The sequence below is a fragment of the Aquarana catesbeiana genome, linkage group LG10 (assembly GCF_042186555.1).
Source record: "Aquarana catesbeiana isolate 2022-GZ linkage group LG10, ASM4218655v1, whole genome shotgun sequence".
In the NCBI taxonomy this organism is placed as follows: Eukaryota; Metazoa; Chordata; class Amphibia; order Anura; family Ranidae; genus Aquarana; species Aquarana catesbeiana.
In genome coordinates, this window is record NC_133333.1 from 42,274,459 (window position 1) to 42,293,423 (window position 18,965).

The window sequence follows — 18,965 nt, forward strand, 5'->3', positions numbered from 1 at the left end:
AGCATACCTACAGTCAATGACCATTGCCTGTAGCATACCTCCCAACATTTTGAGATGGGAATGAGGGACACCTACTAGCAAACGTATGTAGGCATAGGGCACGCCCCCTGTTACACCCCCTTAAAGGAAAATTAACCCAAAAAAAGGTTTATCAAATCCACAAAAGCTTTTTTTACCACTACTATTCCTTTATATTGGCTTTAAAAATTTACAAATGCAGCAATTTAGAATTTGGATGAAAAATTTAGCACTGGGAAATACTTTTTGAAAGATAAAAAGTGAAATTTATATACAACTATATAGATCAGACCAAAATGAGGGACAAATTAGGGGGAAGAGGGACAGATGGACATTGCTCCAAATCAGGGACAGTCCCTCGAAAATCAGGGACAGTTGGGAGCCATGCCTGTAGTCAGGGCTGGGCCAAACCAGAGGCCGCAGAGGCAACTGAACTTTGGTGCTGTGGTGGGTAGGGTGCAGAAGGGGTGGGAGCCTTTCTTGTCTCTACTCTCTAGCTGTGTCCTGCACCAATCTGTGAAAATACAAACCAGCCCTGTTTACTATTTACACTGGGTGATCAGCTCTCCCAATATATTCAATGGAGCTGTGCTTCCATGTGATATATATGAAAAATATATATATACTATATACACTCACTGGCCACTTTATTAGGTACCATTTGCAGGTCCAGGGTTGGACCTTTTGCCTTTAGAACTGCCTTAATTCTTCGTGGTATAGATTTAACAAGGTGTTGGAAATGTTCCTTAGAGATTTTGGTCCATAGTGACGCGATAGCATCACACAGTTGCTGCAGATTTGTCGGCTGTACATCCATGATTCCACCACATCCCAAAGATGCTCTATTGGATTGAGATCTGGTGACTGTGAAGGCCATTGGAGTACAGTGAGCTCATTGTCATGTTCAAGAAACCAGTGGTGAGATGATTTGATCTTTGTGACATGGCTCATTATCCTGCTGGAAGGCGCCATCAGAAGATGGGTACATTGTAGTCAGACAGGGATGGACATGGTCAGTAACAATACTCAGGTAGGCCGTGGAATTTAAATGATGCTCAATTAGTACCAAGGGGCCCAAAGTGTGCCAAGAAAAAATCCCCCACACCATTACACCACCACCACCAGCCTGAACCGTTGATATAAGGCAGGGTGGATCCATGCTTTTATGTTGTATAACCCAAATCCTGACCCTAAAATCTGAATGTTGCAGCTGAAATTGAGACTCATAATACCAGGCAACGTTTTTTCAATCTTCTATTGTCACATTTTAGTGAGCCTCAGCGAATTGTAGTGTGTTCAGAGATGGTATTCTGCATACCTTGGTTGTAACGGGTGGTTATTTGAGTTACTGTTGCCTTTCTATCATCTCAAACCAGTCTGCCCATTCTCCTCTGATCTCTGACATCAACAAGGCATTTTTGTCCACACAACTGCCTCTAGCTGGATATTTTCTCTTTTTTGGACCATGCTCTGTAAACCCTAGAGATGGTTGTGCGTGACAATCCCAGTACATCAGCAGTTTTTTAAATACTCAGACCAGCCCGTCTGGCACCAACAATCATGCCACGTTCAAAGTCACTTAAATCCCCTTTCCCCCCCATTCTGATGCTCAGTATGAACTTCAGCAAATCATCTTCACCATGTCTAGATACCTAAATGCATTGAGTTGCTGCCATGTGATTGGCCGATTAGCAATTTATGTTACCAAGCGATTGAATAGGTTTATCTAATAAAGTGGCCAGTGAGTGTATGTACGTATGCACTGTAAAAAGCATAGTAGTAAATAGTTCATAGTTGGTAAATAGCTCATAAACAGTTAATCTTGGTGTACCTCCCATAAAGTGCTGAATACAAAGCAAAATAGCAGAAATGATCCTAATCTCTACACTAGTGAAATAGCAATTCTGACACTAAAGGGAGGGAAAAGAGTTGGAAAGCCCAGGGACAACACAGTGACTATGAACCATGGAAATGCATTGTGTGCTGTGTGGCTCTTCTTCAGAGAGGGAAGGGGGTATAATAAAGTAAAGGAATGTTCATGTTTTGAAATATTATGTGACAATTAACCCTAAATGGGGTCACTGTGCGATAAGTTTCGTTTAACCAGCCCAAATTAGTCCAGTGGCAAGAGTACTTAAATCATGCTAAAGTGTGTCGTTTGTACAATCTTTTAAAAAAAGGCTGTTTCACTTGTTACCTGGTAATACTACAAATAATAAACTTCCTATCATTAGATGGCTACACTTGCTCCTTCATTGTGTCTATGGGGAAAGCCATGGCTGACACCTGACTTCAAATTCGATTTTTGGATGTATTTATTTATTTACTCACCTAATATAACAGATAAAAGGACGCAGATGCAGAAGACTGGGTTGAGTTCCATGTCAAGTTTTCTCTGATCTTCTATATGTGCTGATTCCCTGGGACTTTGACTTATTATAGATGTGTTATCTCTGTTGTTTACTTATTAACCTGCTCAATAGAGTTCATTTTTATTTCTGAAAAACTTGTTTTTATGTAGGATGTATACTTCACCTACATGAGTGATATAAAAACTTGTTCCTTGCTGATGTTTCCACATTTTTGAGGAAATAAGATATTTTTGGCAAAATAACCAGTCTGTCCTAGGGTGACAACACTCACTCACTGTACTGTGTCTATGGAGAAGCAGTGTCGCCACCCTTGGAAGTACGTTAGGACTACAGGACATCTCCTGCTGCTCTTCTTATCTTCAAAACATAATTAGTATGTGTTACACAAAGTTAGCTGAGTACAATGGTAACTGATACATTTTTTCTGTCAGAAACCATGAATCAGGCCAAGACAGAAGTACAGTTAAATCACTCTTGTTTAATAATAAAAGTAAATAGAACAAACGTAGTCAAAACATAGCCAAAATTCGGTAACCCGAACAGATAGTCAGATAAGCCAGAAAGTCAGGAAGCCAGAGATCAGCATAGTGGAACAGCAAGCAGGATCTGGAGCCAGAAGGAATTTCAATCAAGCAAGTCTTTAACAGGAACGCAGGAGATAGTCTCTGTGATGTTGACCAAGGCGAAGGCAGAGATCATCTGGGCTGGACGGCTTAAGTAGGCAGGACTGATGAGCAGGATATCATCAACAGGTGAGTCACTGTGGAGATATAAGATCTGGCAATTAGCCGACAGCTGACAGCGGCTGACTCAGAGAAGGAAGGGCTGAGCCCAGCCCTGACATTTTCAAAGGCAGAGAGCCCAGGAAGTTACACACTCACTGGCTTCAGCAGGTTTTTTGCATTTGGATAACATGTACGTCATTTTGAGGAAGTGGTTGTATTGGGGTGATGCCTGAAGCTAGAGGCATCACCCCAGTAGCGTTTTTTAGAGCGGGCTGTCAACTTTCATGTGATAACAACCGATGCGTCTAAGCTCGGTCATTATCATGAGCAGTGGGAGGGGACCTCCTGCCACTTTCCCCCGCTCCGCCCGGGTCTCCCGTGTCACCAGGAGATCTGAGCAACCAGCCGACAAGTCCGTCAGCTGGCCGGAGACCCGAACAAAGCCGGAATCGGCTTTGATCGGGTCTCCGATGTAGTAACTCAGAAGCGATATCACAACGTCACTTCTGGTTTACTCGGCAGCCAACGGCGCCGATTTTAAAAAATCCAAAGAATTCAACAATGCCGATTTTGGTGTTTTGAATACTTTGGAGTGCTGAGGAGTGGTTTGGGATCTTTTAGACCCCCAGATCCCTTCATAAAGAGTACATGTCCCTGCCTATTACTGTGACTAGGCACATGCCTTGTGACAGCAATAAAAGCAGGGGCGGACTGACCATTCGGGCACTCGGGCACTGCCCGAGGGCCCCATGCCACTAAGGGGCCCCATCAGGGTTGCCAGACTCAATAAAACCAGGGACAGTATGTAAAAATCTGTGTTTTAAAAAAAAATCCCAAGAATATAACTGCCCCGCCTCTCCAGTACCTTTTCAGTGTGTGTATGTGTATTCTGTGTGTATATTGCGTGTCTGTGTGTGTATACTGTATGTGTGTGTGTGTATACTGTGTGGCCCCATAATCTATTGCCTGGGTTCCCCATAATCTCCTATTGCCTGGGGGCCCTATAATCTCCTATTGCCCGGGGGCCCCATAATCTTCTCCTATTGCCCGGGGGCCCCATAATCTCCTATTGCCCGGGGGCCCCATGAGTTGTCAGTCCGCCCCTGAATAGAAGTGATCAGAATTTTTTTTTAAAAAGGACAGTATAAAACCAAAAAGAAACAAAAATCAAATAAATACAAAAAAAAAAAAAGTTTTTTAAAGCGGCCCCATCCCCGCGTGCTTGCGCTGCAAAGAAAATGGCTTATGTATGCATTTGAGGTATCGCTGTGATCGTTAGAGCGAAAACAATAATTATAGCACAAGACCTCTTCTGCAACTCTAAACATAACCGTTACATTTTTTTTAAATGTTGCCTATGGAAATTTTTAAGTACCGTAGTTTGTCGCCATTCCAAGAGTGTGAGCAATTTTAAAGCATGACATGTTAGGTATCTATTTACACGGCGTAACATCATTTTTCACATTATACAAAAAAAATTGGGCTTACTTTATTGTTTTGTTTTTTTATTTCTTCCAAATAATTGCAGTTGAAAGATCGCTGCGCAAATACAGTGTGACATAAACAATTGCAACGATCGCCATTTTATTCTCTACGGTCTCTGCTAAAAAATAGATATATAATGTTTGGGGGTTCTAAGTCATTTTCTAGCAAAAAATACGGATTTTAACTTGTAAGCAACAAGTATCAGGGGTTAAGCTCTTCCAATCAGAGTAATGCCAGAGCAGGTGGGTCATAATGCCCAGCCGCTGCACATACAGTATGTGTCCATGCAAGTCCAGGGCTCTGCCGAGAGCGCACTCACTGCGTGTTCCCAGCTCACTGAACAAACTGTCACCGCCAGCTCCCACCTCCTGGGCTATGTTGGTGATTGGGAAGCCGTCCCGTTGGTCTTTTCTTCTTTGCAACCTATGTATGCCTAGCTTCCATACTGATGGAAAAGCTTAAAGTGGTGTTCCACCCCAAAAAAAAAAAATGCATAAATGTGCCTAAAAAAAAAAAAAATTTAGTAAAATTTTTTTTTTACTCACCTCTAAATGCCTGTTGCTAGGGGGTCCCTCGTAGTCTGCCTCCTTCAGTGCCTGGGCTGGTGACATCACTTCCCCTCGGCGCAGGAAGGGCTCAGCTCTTCCCCCTCCCTCTTGTCAATCATATGGGACACGTGACAGGTCCCATATGATTGCGCGGCCAATCACGGCGAGCGGCGAACAGAGGGGGAGACAAGCGGGGCCTCGGATCCCCCGCATCGCTGGACCCTGGGACAGGTAAGTGTCCGATTATTAAAAGTCAGCAGCTGCAGTATTTGTAGCTGCTCACTTTTAATGTATTTTTTTTTTAGTGGGAACTCCTTTTTAAACACTTTTCAGTTCATTGACACAGAAAGATCTAGCTTCGCTCTAGAACCCCATACCTCCCAACTATTTGAGATGGGAATGAGGGACACCTATCAACAAAAGTATGCAGGCATAGGACACACCCCTTGTCACACCCCCTTAAAGGAGAATTGTACAAAAAATAAAAGATTGGTTCAACCCACAAGTGCTTTTTTTTACCACTACTATTCCTTTATATTGGCTTTTAGAATTTACAAATGCAGCAATTTAGAAATCAGATGACAGGTTTAGTGCTGGAAAACACTTTTTGATAGATAAAAAGTGCATTTTGTATACAACTATATAGATCAGACCAAAATGAGGGACAAAGGAGGAGAAAAGAGGGACCAGATCAGGGACAGTCTCTCGAAATCAGGGACAGTTGGGATCTATGGAACACTGGCTGCATGCTTGTTTTGGTTATTGATTCAAAGTATAGAAGGCCTTGATAAATAAAACAGCCAGGGGAAGTAGAATTTTCAGAATGATATCAGGGATAACAGCCTGTCAGCACAGGCTTTCTTTGTCTAAAAAAGAGATGCAATAATAACAGCTATCTAGTAACAGATAAAGATAGGCAGGGCAGAGAAAAAATGACGTCAGAATTATAAAATAATATTTCAACACTCATAAAACATGTAGCAGAAATGTCATACTGTCATACTGTCAGCAATAACTCTTATAACTGCTGCTTATCTTTAGAGAGTATTATAAAAATCATTCAGTGCTTTTGAAATTAAAGTGTACGTAAACTGTAACAACGAACTTCTCTTTTTCCCCTTTAGGCTTCATGTACACGGTTGCTGGTAAACGGACGTTAAGGCTTAATGTACGCGGGATGTTTTACAACCTCTCCTGAACGACTGAACTTGACAGACAGTAGCCGGCATTTAAAAACATCAGTTTTGCCGCATTTACATGCTGCATTTAGCCACGTTTGGGTTTAGAAGTGTTTTTTTTTTTTTTTAATGGTCAAAAACTAAAAAAAGTCTGTAAAAGAAACATGGCTTAAACGCGAGTTACCGCGTTTACACGCGTTTACAAGCTGTTACAGGCATATGGCGTTTCAAATGACTCTGAACATCCATGCTGAAGGCATTTTTTTGCTTTCCAAAAAATGCTTCTAAACTCAACTGCCTGTAAACGACTATAAACGTACATGTACATGTACTGATAAGATAACATGGAGGAGAGTTCAGGGCAGCGGAAAAAACGCCCAACTGCTCCTAAATGCCTGTTTACCAGCAGCAGTGTACATGAAGTCTTATGCCGCATACACACGGTCGGACTTTTCGACCGGACTTGTCCGACGGACGCCGACAGACCAAATCCGGTGGACAATCCGATCGTGTGTGGGCTTCACTGGACCTTCAGCTGACTTTTCCAGTCGCAAATCTGACGGACTTTAGATTTGAAACATGCTTCAAATCTTTATGTCGTAACTCCGCCAGACCCAGAAATCCGCGCGTCTGTATGCTAGTCCGACGGACAAAAACCCACGCTAGGGCAGCTATTGGCTACTGGCTATCAACTTCCTTATTTTAGTCCGGTCTTACGTCACCACGTACGAATCCGTCGGACTTTTGTGTGATCGTGTGTAGGCAAGTCCGGTCGTTAGAAAGTCTGTTGAAAGTCCGCCAAAAGTCAGTTGAAAGTCTGTCGGACGGGCTGTCGGACTTTTGTAGCTGAAAAGTCCGACCGTGTGTACGCGGCATTATGCCGCGTACACACGACCAGACTTTCCGGCAGACTAGGTCCAACGGAATCAGTTCGTCGGACATTCCGATCGTGTGTGGGCTAATCTGATCGTTTTTCATTTAAAATATCCGACCGACCTAGAAATAGAGCATGTTCCAAATCTGTCCGACGGACTCAATTCCTATCAGGAAAACCGTTCGTCTGTATGCTGGTCCGACTGACCAAATATGACGCAAGGGCAGCTATTGGCTACTGGTTATTGAACTTCCTTTTTTAGTCCCGTCTTACGTCATCACGTCCAAAAGGAGCGGACTTTCGAACAGACTTAGTCCGTTGGTATGTGGGCAAGTCCGTTCGTTTGTAAGTCCGTCGGAACTCCGCTGAAAGTCCGTCGGGAAGACCGTCGGACCTAGTCTGCTGGAAAGTCCGGTTGTGTGTACGCGGCATTAGGCTACTTTCACACTGAAAGCGCCGGGCGTCGGCGATAAAGCGCCGGGCGTTGGCAATAAAGCGCCTCTAGTTTTAGCACTTTTTGGCCGCTAGCAGGGTGCTTTTAACCCCTGCTAGCGCCCAAAGAAAGGGTTCAAAGCGCCCGTGTTGCGGCGCTGCCAAAGCGCTTTGCAGACGCTTCGGCAGCGCTGCCTATTCATTTCAACGGGCAGGGCTTTTAGGGAGCGTTGTATACAGCGCTCCCAAACCGCCCCAAAGATGCCGCTTGCAGGACTTTTTAAAACGTCCCGCAAGCGCTCCGCCCAGGTGTGAAAAGTCACACTGAAATGAATGGGGAGGCGGTTTTCAGGCATTAGTTAGAGGCTATTTCTAGTGCTAAAACACCTGAGAAGCGCCTCAGTGTGAAAGCAGCCTTAGGAGCAGTTTGGCGTTTTTCGCAGCTGCCTCTGAAGCCTCCTCCATGTTATCTTATCAGTACATGTACACAGGGTCGTTTATAGTCGTTTCTAGGCAGAGTTTAAAAGCATTTTTTGGAAAGCAAAAAAATCCGTTCAGGGCGGATGTTCAGAGGCAATTGGAACGCCAAACGCCTGTAACAGCTTGTAAACGCATGTAAACGCAGTAACTCACATTTAGTTGCGTTTCGTTTGCAGGCGTTTTAAATTTTTGACTATTTGAAAAAGAAAACGCTTCTAAACACAAACGTGGTATGTAAACGCTGCAAAAATGACATTTTTAAACATCGGTTTCTATCTGTCAACTTGTAGAACCTCCTGTGTACATCTGTAAATATACTATTGATCCCTCTTCCTTAGTCCCCAAATCCAACACCACCCCTCCTCCTTTTTTTTCCCCCTTGGACCTTTTTACTAATATTTTCTGCTACTAATACTTTCTATTTCTCCCTATCTCACTTTTCTTTGTTTCTGTTTCTTTACCTCTCAGTGTTGGCTGTGTGCTGCCTTTATCTCTTCTAACCTATATTATCCCTCAGCATTATGACAACAGCTGTACTAATGACCCGGATATGCCTGTTAAGAACATATCTAGTACTTCTTTGGATGTATGTGTTCATATTACGGAACTATCTCAGTTGTCCTTTACATGCTCACCTGTACTTTGTGTGCCTAAAAAAAAAATTTTTAAAGGGGAGCTCCAGGCTCCTTCAGAAAAAATAAAAAGTCAGCAGCTACAAATACTGTAGCTGCTGACTTTATATATTAGGCAGGGGTCAAGTCCTGGGAAAAAAAGTGTGGGAACTCCCCCAAGATTCCCTCCTCACCTCAAAAATAAATGTATCCCCATCCCCGCCCAGAATTATCTGCATCCCTTTCCACAATGTATCCAAATCACCGCCCAATATCATCCATCCCTCTCCCCAATGTATCCCCTTCTCCGCCCAGCATCATCCATCCCTCTCCACAATGTATCCCCTTCCCCGCCCAGAATCCTGGCTGATGCGCTGCCTCTCTCTCCACGGGCTCCCAGCTCTTAATTGAATAGATTGATAGCAGCCCAGCCATTGTCTCCTGCTGCTGTCAATCAAATCCAATGACGCTGGAGCCAAAGGGTGGGGCCAAGTCCTGCATTTGGCGGCTATGGATGCCGTATGCTGGACTCAGGAGCGTGCCCACAAAGTAATCCCCTCGGGGAAGCACCAGATGTGGGGAGGAGCCGCGAGAGCTGCCGGGGGACCCCAGAAGAGCAGGCTCGGGGACACTCTGTGCAAAACGAGCTGCACAGTGGAGGTAAGTATGATATGTTTGTTGTTTAAAAAAAAATACCCTTACAATCACTTTAACTCTTCCATACCTGTGTACAGGTTGGGAACCTCTGAATTGCTTTATCTGCTCCTACAGGTGCTGGTTACTTGGATTACACCCCTTTAGTACCTTCAGACCAGGCAAAGGCAAAGTTTCAAAAGCTTTAATGAAGAATAAGTTAACATAACAGCTCAACATAAAGTGTAGTCTTTTCCTAACATCCCTAATCCTTAACTCAGGCTTGTGGCTGCCCCAGCATACCTGCACAGAAAGGAGTCCATAGAGTAGTGTCCAAGAGTGGCATCTTTAGGGCAGACTACAAGTCCCAGCAGCTCCTTCAGACTGTAGCAAGGTCCTAAGGGCAGTGGTGCATCACTTGTCACCCTGATCTCGGCATATTCAGCAGGCCAACAGAACGGAGTCCGGTGGCGATACCAACAGTTTCTCATTTACGTGAGTGTTCTCAAGTCCCCTTTACTCTCAGCCCCCCTTCCACCTCTCTCTCCTCTCTAAACAGCTGGAGATTACATGCTGTGGCTTGTCTGTTTCTTTCCTTCCCATGACCGCCTGTGTGGGCCCACTCCCTTTTTTTTACAGCACAGGGAGAGAAGCAGAGCTCTGCAAAAAGTGCGGGAAACAGGTTAACTGTTATCCTCGCGGCTGGGGCAGCATAAAACTCTACCTGCCTACAAGGTCACTATCAGATGTGCATTAGCGTGAGTACATGCTAAGCAGCTGGTATTGGGGCTAAACGGCCTGTATAAAAGTTAGAGTGTGACATGGACAGATTGCCAAGCTGTCTTCAGCTAGTTCCTGATTAACCTGTGACCTGTCCTGCTACTTATGCCTTCTTGTACCTGGCTTCCCTTTGACCTGTCTCTGGATTCTTGTCTGCCCAATGTGACCTCAGCCTTCCTTTTGGGCTCTCCTTATTGTCCTCTGATTTAGAATCATGCACCCTTCCTGTTACATAGTTAGTCAGGTTGAAAAAAGACATCCAGTTCAACCAAAAATAAAAATAAAATATACACAATCCTATACCCACAGTTGATCCAGAGGAAGGTGAAAAACCCCAGCAAAGCATGATCCAATTTGCTATAGCAGTGGAAAAAATTCCTTCCTTATCCTCTGAGAGGCAATCGGATTTTCCCTGGATCAACTTCACCTATACATGTTAGTACCCAGTTATATTCTGTACATTTAGGAAAGAATCCAGGCCTTTTTTTAAAGCAATCTACTGAGCTGGCCAGAACCACCTCTGGAGGGAGTCTATTCCACATTTTCACAGCTCTTACTGTGAAGAAACCTTTTGGAGATGAAATCTTTTTTCTCTAGATGTAAAGAGTGCCCCCATGTCCTCTGTGATGACCTTAAAGTGAATAACTCAACACCAAGTTCACTATATGGACCACTTATGTATTTGTACATGTCAATCATATCCCCCTTTAATCACCTCTTCTCAAGAGGGAATAAATTACGTTCCTTCAATCTTTCCTCATAGCTGAGCTCCTCCATGCATCTTATCAGTTTGGTTGCCCTTCTCTGCACTTTCTCCAGTTCCCCGATATCCTTTTTGAGAAATGGTGCCCAAAACTGAACTGCATATTCCAGATGAGGTCTTACTAATGATTTGTACAGGGGCAAAATGTTATCTCTCTCTCTCTGGAGTCCATACCTCTCTTAATACAAGAAAGGACTTTGCTCGCTTTGGAAACCTCAGCTTGGCATTGCATGCTATTATTGAGCTTATGATCTACTAAATCCCCAAGATCCTTCTCCACTATGGATCCCCCCAGTTGTACTCTCCCTAGTATGTCTGATGCATGCATATTCTTAGTCCCCAAGTGCATAACTTTACATTTATCAACATTAAACCTCATTTGCCACTTAGTTGCCCAATTAGACAGTGCATTGAGGTTGGCTTGTAAATTGGAGACATCCTGTAAGGACGTTATTCCACTGCATAGCTTAGTGTCGCCTGCAGAAATGGTACTTTTAATCCCAGACCCTATATCATTTATAAAGATATTAAAAAGTAAGGGTCCCAGCACTGAACCTTGGGGTACACCACTGATAACCTTAGACCATTTAGAGTAAGAGTCATTAACCACTACTCTCTGAATTCTATCTTTTAGCCAGTTTTCTATCCCTGTGTGGGGAACTGTGTCAAATGCTTTTGCAAAATCCAAGTATACTACGTCCACAGCCACCCCTCTATCCAAGATATTATTTACCCCTCATACCTCCTGTTTCCTGACCTCAGCCTGTATCCTGACACTGCCTCTGCCTTATGTTCCTTATACCTCACTGCCCAGCTGTTACTTACCTTGCCTTGTATCCCGATGCTGGCCCTGCCTTCTTAAACAATACCTTGCAGTCCAGCTGTTGGCAAACTATAAATTGTGGCTTAGCTAGGCTCCTGTCCTCTGATTGTGTGTTACTATGTTCCTGTATCTGGTTCTTAACTAGTACTTGAGGCTTAAGGGACTTAGAGAAATATCCCTTTGAGTTAGGGCCCAAGACACTCTTGGAGAAGAGGACCTAAGCTAGGGAATTCTATTGATAACTTTAATTGGAATGGCTGAATGATACCCCTTGCATTGTTCTAAGAACTACCAAAGTTTATGGAAAGAGTTGGAAGAGAATGTTGGAACTGCTTTGTTCTACTTATACCATTTCTACATTTTTTAAGTAAAGCATCTAAAAAGTCTGGCCACGTGGACAATCCTTTTTTTGAAGAACTGGGCCTTTAGGTCAGGAGTAACACTCAAGATGGCAGCGTTCCACCTTAATACAGGTGTTTGGTATCCGTCTCATTCCTGTCTCAGGAAGACAAAGGGAGGCTCCCTGGGTCAGCATGGCCCTTGATGGTGGCCAACCAGGAATCTGCTTAAATCCTCATATTCTCTGTCACCACTACCAGGGGTGTTGGACAAAACGTGAAAGCGAAGCCTACTCTTCAGCACAGGTGCTACCAGAGGAGATAATGAAAGGTGGAAAAAAAATTCTAATTTGGAGTGAGCTGCTTGGGGTAATAATACAGATCCTCCCTATATACATTACAGGGAGTATGCTTTGTCACCCTAGGAGGGAAAGTGTGTCTCTGGTAGGAGCACCAGGTGAAAATAAAGTAAATGGAAGAAATCCTGAAAAAAATTAAACTTAATTCGTCCACAACACTAAGGATTGGTAAGTTGCAATATATTACTTTTTTGTTTTTGGGTTTATATGCTGCTTTATTAAATAAAAGAAAAATTGCAAATTTATAAACCACGGAAATGTTATGCTCTTGCTTAGGGAGTCTGAATTTCGCAGTGTCCAATAGAAATAAGTGAAAGTTGTGGGGAAGAAAAGCCAAGAAGAGAGTCACAGAGTTCTCTCTACTGTGCTGACAATGTCCCTATAATGCAAGCTTGCTGTGTGCTTACCCTTTCCTCATCTACAAAAAGGACAGATGAGGATATAATTGTTCACATACAGTGGGGACACAAAGTATTCAGACCCCCTTAAATTTTTCACTCTTTGTTATATTGCAGCCATTTGCGAAAATCATTTAATTTCATTTTTTCCTCATTAATGTATACACAGCACCCCATATTGACAGAAAAACACAGAATTGTTGACATTTTTGCAGATTTATTAAAAAAGAAAAACTGAAATATCACATGGTCCTAAGTATTCAGACCCTTTGCTCAGTATTTAGTAGAAGCACCCTTTTGATCTAATACAGTCATGAGTCTTTTTGGGAAAGATGCAACAAGTTTTTCACACCTGGATTTGGGGATCCTTTGCCATTCCTCCTTGCAGATCCTCTCCAGTTCTGTCAGGTTGGATGGTAAACGTTGGTGGACAGCCATTTTTAGGTCTCTCCAGAGATGCTCAATTGGGTTTAAGTCAGGGCTCTGGCTGGGCCATTCAAGAACAGTCACAGAGTTGTTATGAAGCCACTCCTTCGTTATTTTAGCTGTGTGCTTAGGGTCATCGTCTTGTTGGAAGGTAAACCTTCGGCCCAGTCTGAGGTCCTGAGCACTCTGGAGAAGGCTTTCGTCCAGGATATCCCTATACTTGGCCGCATTCATCTTTCCCTCAATTGCAACCAGTCGTCCTGTCCCTGCAGCTGAAAAACACCCCCACAGAATGATGCTGCCATCACCATGCTTCACTGTTGGGACTGTATCGAACAGGTGATGAGCAGTGCCTGGTTTTCTCCACACATACCGCTTAGAATTAAGGCCAAAAAGTTCTATCTTATCAGACCAGAGAATCTTATTTCTCACCATTTTGGAGTCCTTCAGGTGTTTTTTAGCAAACTCCATGCAGGCTTTCATGTGTCTTGCACTGAGGAGAGGCTTCCGTCGGGCCACTCTGCCATAAAGCCCCGACTGGTGAAGGGCTGCAGTGATGGTTGACTTTCTACAACTTTCTCCCATCTCCCGACTTGCATCTCTGGAGCTCAGCCACAGTGATCTTTGGGTTCTTCTTTACCTCTCTCACCAAGGCTCTTCTCCCCTTTAGCTCAGTTTGGCCAGACGGCCAGCTCTAGGAAGGGTTCTGGTCGTCCCAAATGTCTTCCTTTTAAGGATTATGGAGGCCACTGTGCTCTTAGGAACCTTAAGTGCAGCAGAAATTTTTCTGTAACCTTAGCCAGATCTATGCCTTGCCACAATTCTGTCTCTGAGCTCTTCAGGCAGTTCCTTTGACCTCATGATTCTCATTTGCTCTGACATGCACTGTGAGCTGTAAGGTCATATATAGACAGATGTGTGGCTTTCCTAATCAAGTACAATTAGTATCAATCAAACACAACTGGACTCAAATGAAGGTGTTGAACCATCTCAAGGATGATCAGAAGAAATGGACAGCACCTGAGTTAAATATATGAGTGTCACGGCAAAGGGTCTGAATACTTAGGACCATGTGATATTTCAGTTTTTCTTTTTTAATAAATCTGCAAAAATGTCAACAATTCTGTGTTTTTCTGTCAATATGGGGTGCTGTGTGTACATTAATGAGGAAAAAATGAACTTAAATGATTTTAGCAAATGGCTGCAATATAACAACTACTATTAGAAACTATTAGATAAGCACCTGAATGACCACAACATACAGGGATATATAATGTAATACTGACACATAATCACACATAGGTTGGACTTGATGGACTTGTGTCTTTTTTTAACCTCACCTACTATGTAACTATGTAACAAAGAGTGATACATTTAAGGGGGTCTGAATATTTTCCGTCCCCACTGTATATTTTTTGAGTCAACAAGAACTTCCATTTTCAAAGTGCAGTTTGAGTGTGTTGTGTTAAGTTGTTCTAGGTGAAGCCCATCACTAGAAGTGACACCAGAAGAAATGGAAGCTATCTGAACAAATTTTACAGGTTTGGTCCTGCCTGGCAGTGTCTAATGACATGTAAAAATAAACCACTATCTTCTGGGTGACTGCAAATTGATAGACCACTCAGCCAACTTAAAGGTAAAATTAACTATTGTAGAGGTAAAATTAACTCAAAAACAATCATGTTTGCCTTGTTGATGGTTTGTAGAGTAAATGTATTATGTAAGCCAGGGGCCCCCAAACTTGTCACTTCACTTCACTGACCCCAGGATTGGTCAGTTGGGGGAAAAAAATGTTCCATTACTGGTGTCAGTGGGAGTGAGCACCCCATTATTAATGTCAATTGGAGTAATTATGCTCCATTGTTGGGGTCAGTGGAAATAATAGTGCCCCTCATTAGTGTCAGTGGAAGGAATAGTGCCCCATTATTGGTGTCACTGTAATTAGGAAATCTGCAGGCAGCTTTTCTGGCATGCACGGCCTTCTAATTGCTGGCGTTGGTAAAGGGCAAAAATGGGGTATGTCTGACTCGTGGATGATAATTTGAGGACCATTTGTGTATGCATTACACACCACCATAAAGTACAGTATGTATCTTATACATTTAAAAGAAACTTGTTCTGGGAGAATTATGCAGAAAGATATTGTTAAACCACCATCTGAGTATGCTAGATGCCTCACTGTCATGATGACCCTTCGACTTTTGCCGCGTACACACGAGCGGACTTTACGGCAGACTTTGCCCGGCAGACGGGATTTCGTCGGACAATTCGATCGTGTGTGGGCTCCAGCGGACTTTGTTTTCTCAAAAGTTGGACGGACTTAGATTTGAAACATGTTTTAAATCAATCCGTCGAAATCGAGTCCGGTCGAAAAGTCCGCTCGTCTGTATGCTAGTTCCCGACGGACAAAAAGCCACGCTAGGGAAGCTATTGGCTACTGGCTATGAACTTCCTTGTTTTAGTCCGGTCGCACGTCATCACTAATGAATTCGACGGACTTTGGTGGATTGTGTGTAGGCAAGTCCGTTCATTCAGAAAGTCCGTCGTAAAGTCTGTCGAAAAGTCCGCCGGGCAAAGTCTGCCGTAAAGTCCGACCGTGTGTACGCGGCATTTGACTTCCTTTTGGAACAAGCAAGCAGAGGAGTGCCAGAACTTTGGATTTGCCTACTTGTTCCATGTAGGTAACTCAGAAAGTAATGACATAGTTGGAAATATGCATTTTGGCTTGACTGATCATTTAAAGTAAACTTTACCATGTTTTTTCATTTTGGTTAATAATATTTCCTAAAGACTCTTACTACTATGTATAGCTATCTATTCTTAAAGCGGTGTTCCAGCTGCAAAAAATATTTTTTCGTTTTAAAAGTCAGCAGCTACAAACACTGTAGCTGATGACTTTTATTAAGGACACTTACCTGTCCAGGGAGCCCGCGATGTCGGCCCCCCGAGGCCGATCCGTCCATCTGATCGGGTGTAGTCGCCGCCATTCTAACTGAGGGAAACTGGCAGTGGAGCCTTCAGGCTTTACCGCTGTTTCCTACTGCGTATTCACGCGAGTCGTGTTGCGCTTTCTGAATGGCTCTGTCGTCTTCTGGGACACACACAGGTTCCAGAAGGGAGCGCTCTGAGCCGCAGTGAGGCTGGGGCGGAAGTATGTTATGTACTTCATTAAAGGTAGGAAGGAAAAAGAAAAAAAAATCATTAGCCAAAAACGAGGGGTGGAGGGGTAGTCCTTCCTTTAAGACCTAGTTGAAAAAGTGGGTGGAGCACCGCTTTAAGTCACTGTGTCTGCATACCTATTGTGGTCATTACAAGTTTTTTATATTATGGAGAACTACGACATGGAGATATCTCCATTGGAGTATCCATGCCATATAAGAAGTCATGGATCCACTCAACCCACCAAGATCTGCTTACATCTAGGGTATCACTATTACATGGACTGACCATTTAGAACCACTTCAAACAGGAAAAAAAGAACAGAAGAGCAAAAGAAAACACAACACACAGCGCTTGGCTTCAAATAGAAAATAAAGTATAATTTAAGTTTATATGCACAACCCCTCCATTCCCATTTTACAATACAACAATACAACAACATAACAATTATCTACAAGTTTTATTCTTCGTTGTCACAGATGTCATAAATAAACACAATTAGTGGTATTTCACATTGCACATATAGAGACTTATTTAATATGGGCAGTAAAAAAGCAAAGTGCAGTGACTTATATTTAACAATCAGGTGTTTAGCAGAAGGATGATGAAAAATGACTGGTTGCTATAAGTACAGCACATTGCTATCATTAAATAAAACTGGTAATGTAATGATAAGCATTATAGTTTGAGAAAGACAACTAGAGAACTTTTTTGTGTCTCGTTCTCCAAGGAGCGCTGGTAACATATCGCACAGATTTTTGTGTAGGCCATAGCTTGGACCAACGATGGTTGTCGGTGCTGACCTCTGAAAAAAATTTTTAAAAAAATGTTTGTTCACTACTTTATGATATATAATTTGCATGGCATTTCTGCATTATGTTTTTTCTTATGTCACATCACCTTATAGGAAGGGGCGTGACAAGAACAATAGCAGTTGATCTGGCTATATGTTATTCATGGGTAGGAGAAGACTGACTGCAATACTTTCTCATCTGCTTCAGCAATGTTCATTTCTAGCATCATTAACCACTTCAATACCGGGCACTTATACACCTTCCTGTCCAGACCAATTTTCAGCTTTCAGCGCTGTCGCACTTTGAATGACAATTGCACGGTCATGCTACACTGTACCCAAACTAAATTTTTATCATTTTGTTCCCACAAATAGAGCTTTCTTTTGGTGGTATTTGATCACCTCTGGGATTTTTATTTTCTGCTAAACAAATAAAAAAAAACTTTTTTTTTTTCAAAATTTTCGGTCTTTTTTTTTGTTTCTGTTACAAAACTTTGTAAATAAGTACGTTTTCTCCTTCACTGATGGGGCTGCACTGACGGGCACTGATAAGGCGGCACTGATGGGCACCAATGAGGTGGCAGCAATGAGGTGGCACTAATGGGCACTGATGATGGGCACTAATATGTGGCACTGATGGGGCACTGATAGGCAGCAATGATGGGCACTGATAGGTGACACTGATATGCAGCACTGATGGGTACATATAGGTGGCACTGATGGGCACTGAAAGGCGGCACTGATGGACACTGATAGGTGGCACGGATGGGCACTGATAGGCGGCACCGATGGGCATGGATGAGCACTGATAGGTGGTACTGATGTACACTAATGGATGGTACTGATGGCCATCACTGATTGGCAGGCATTATTGTTTGGCACTGATTGGCATCCATTGTGGGCACTTATTGACATCCATTGTGGGCACTGATTGGCATCCCTGGTGGCCATGGGTAGCATACCTGGTGGTGACTAGTGGTGGGCATAACTGGTGGTCCAGTGTGGGCATCCTCGGGAGGGGCTGCGCTGATAATCAATCAGCACAGACCCCCCTGTCAGAGGAGCAGCCGATTGGCTCTCCTCAACTCACATCTGACAGACGCGAGTGAGGAAAAGCCGATCAACGGCTCTTCCTTCCGTGATTGAACACGGCTGATCACATGGTAAAGAGTCTCTGTCAGAGACTCTTTACCTAGATCGGAGTTGAGGTGTGTCAGACTGACACACCGCAACAATGATCGCCGTGATACGCACCCCCAGGGCTTGTTATCCTGAAAGATGTCATATGACGTCCGGTCAGGATAACACAACCACTTTGCCGATGTCAATTTGCTATATGGCGGGCGGCAAGTGGTTAAAGATGAATTCCAGGTAGGGATATTTTTACATAGTTACAATGTACATTGGTCCAGCTTGGACCAAGGTAGGCATGTATGTGCCATACCTGTGGGAAGCCGCAAATCACAGTAGAAGGCAAAGTTACGGAATACTCCAGATGTGGCCAAACCGGAGTTTTATAAAATGGCAGGATTATAGATTTATCTCTGGAGTATATCCCATTCTTTATGCATGCTAATATTCTACTGGCTTTACTTGCTGCAGCTTGACATCGTATGGTATTGCTCAGTCTGTCTTCTACCAGGACCCCCAGATCTTTCCCCATCCTGGATTCCCCCAGAGATTCTCCCCCCAGTGAGTAACTTGTGTGTATATTCTTAGCCCCCAAGTCCATTACATTTTTTAACATTACACCTCATTTGCCATGTAGTT

At 43.3% G+C, this 18,965-nt stretch overlaps 2 protein-coding genes across 3 annotated transcripts in view; both read right to left on the reverse strand.

The window, feature by feature from the left end:
- LOC141109837 (cell adhesion molecule CEACAM1-like) overlaps positions 1–2,401 on the reverse strand; it is a 39,279-nt gene extending 36,878 nt beyond the window's left edge. The window contains exon 1 of the mRNA XM_073601098.1: positions 2,350–2,401. Coding sequence (XP_073457199.1) covers positions 2,350–2,401 — 52 coding nt within the window. The remainder of the gene's footprint in view (positions 1–2,349) is intronic.
- Positions 2,402–2,848: 447 nt separating this feature from the next.
- Positions 2,849–18,965, reverse strand: part of LOC141110633 (cell adhesion molecule CEACAM1-like) — a 90,509-nt gene continuing 74,392 nt past the window's right edge. The window contains exon 9 of one of the 2 annotated variants that reach the window (XM_073602082.1): positions 2,849–3,150. The gene's annotated coding sequence lies outside the window, so the exon portion shown is untranslated. Of the gene's footprint in view, positions 3,151–16,756; positions 17,208–18,965 lie in introns of those variants that run through there. The other variant, XM_073602080.1, reaches the window with a different exon arrangement.